The sequence below is a fragment of the Microtus ochrogaster genome, chromosome 1 (assembly GCF_000317375.1).
Source record: "Microtus ochrogaster isolate Prairie Vole_2 chromosome 1, MicOch1.0, whole genome shotgun sequence".
Lineage (NCBI taxonomy): Eukaryota > Metazoa > Chordata > Mammalia > Rodentia > Cricetidae > Microtus > Microtus ochrogaster.
Genome location: NC_022009.1, coordinates 51,128,211 through 51,129,827, shown reverse-complemented (window position 1 = coordinate 51,129,827; position 1,617 = coordinate 51,128,211). Strand labels below are relative to the sequence as shown.

Here is a 1,617-nt window from a genome sequence, read left to right as displayed (position 1 = left end):
CAAGAACACAGTAGAAGCCCTGAACCAAGTCTGACTCTCAGGGTGACATGAGTAACTGGCCTGACCACTGTGATAGGCCACTCTTGGCCACAGTAGCTTCAACATACCTTACTCTGGGTCACTGGGATCTCTGTAATCTTTGTGTGTGTGCGCGCACACAGACGCACACACACACACACACACACACACACACACATAACAGGTCAGGGCTGCTAACCTGAGTCCACACACCCCTGGAGCAGGTCATTCCGGCCTCACCCGGACACCAGAAGCCCAGCTCCCACTATCCATGCTTAGATCAAGGCAGGAAGTGGCCACTCCGCCTACCTGTACGGGAGAGCTTCTGTAAGGTGTCCCTCAGGTGCAGGAGGACTCCTGGTGACACCTCATATTGGTATGTGTCCATTGTTGGAACCTTCTGGCATCTTCCAAACACACCATCTATGGAAATAGAAAGGCAAAGGGCTTGACATGCCATCTGTCAAGGTCAGGAGGGCCCTGTGCAAGGTTCCATTTGGTGATGAGGTGAGACAGAGCACAGCTCAGAGCTCACCAGAGAACACAGAAACCCCGAGGTGCTCAGAAAGGGGAGCCATGGAAATGCAAGTGGGAAGGATGGGGCTGTGGTACTGTGCTTTCCTGCTTTAACGGATCATCCTGTACGCGTCACAGTTTCAATCCACGTGTGGTTTCAGACCTGAATCTGGAACCCAGGGTCTTCATGCCTGCTAGGCACACTCTACCACTGAGCTCCGCTTACAGCCCTTGCCAGTCACGTTCTCCTGTGAAACTTGCTTCTAACATCGGACTGCAAAGTGGCAGTCACTGTGGGGATTGTCCACATGAAGTGCAGAATACCCTGGAAATATGACCATTAATTCGCAGAGGACATAAGGATTGATTGAAGGATTCCCTCCCTAGGCCATGCCGTGGTGGTGCACGCATTTAATCCCAGCACTCGGGAGGCAGAGGCAAGTGGATCTCTGTGAGTTCGAGGCCAGCCTGGTCTACAAGAGCTAGTTCCAGGACAGGCTCCAAAGCTACAGAGAAATCCTGCTTTGAAAAAGAGAGAGAGAGAGAGAGAGAGAGAGAGAGAGAGAGAGAAGATCCCTCCCTGCATGAGGAATGGCTGTGCTCCTGTGCTCCCCGATGATGCAATAAGGGACAGAAGGGTCCCACTGAGCACTGTTGTTTGGTTCTCTACCATTTGTCTGTAATGACAGACTGCTGCCACATCTTCAGTCCACACCTAATTAATTTAGACCTCAATTAGTCTTTTTTAAGCAAATTGTCCACTTTGAGCTGCACTTTTGGGGTGGGGTGTCACACACTGTAATCACCTTCTTTGGTTCACATGAGGGACTGATTCAGGGGCTGTTGCTTGCCACACAAGGTGGCCATCTGCAGACCCCTGGTCATGGGGGGGGGGGGAAGGGAGGATTTCCCCTTTGTTTACAACAGTCTCTTCTCCAGTGTAGCTAAAGAAAGCCATTTCACTGCAACCAGCTTAATTAGAAGAAGCACATTTGCCCAGTACCATCCTGATGCAAAACATACCTGCCCCTCCCTCCACACCACCCTCCCCCGACACCACCCTCCCCCGACACGGCCCTCCAC

The 1,617-nt window shown here is 51.9% G+C and overlaps 1 protein-coding gene across 1 annotated transcript in view; it reads right to left on the bottom strand.

Moving 5' to 3' along the window:
- The window catches only part of Ptprn2 (protein tyrosine phosphatase, receptor type N2), a 715,776-nt gene that overhangs the window by 524,974 nt on the left and 189,185 nt on the right, over positions 1–1,617 (bottom strand). The window contains exon 3 of the mRNA XM_005343678.3: positions 328–441. Coding sequence (XP_005343735.1) covers positions 328–441 — 114 coding nt within the window. The remainder of the gene's footprint in view (positions 1–327; positions 442–1,617) is intronic.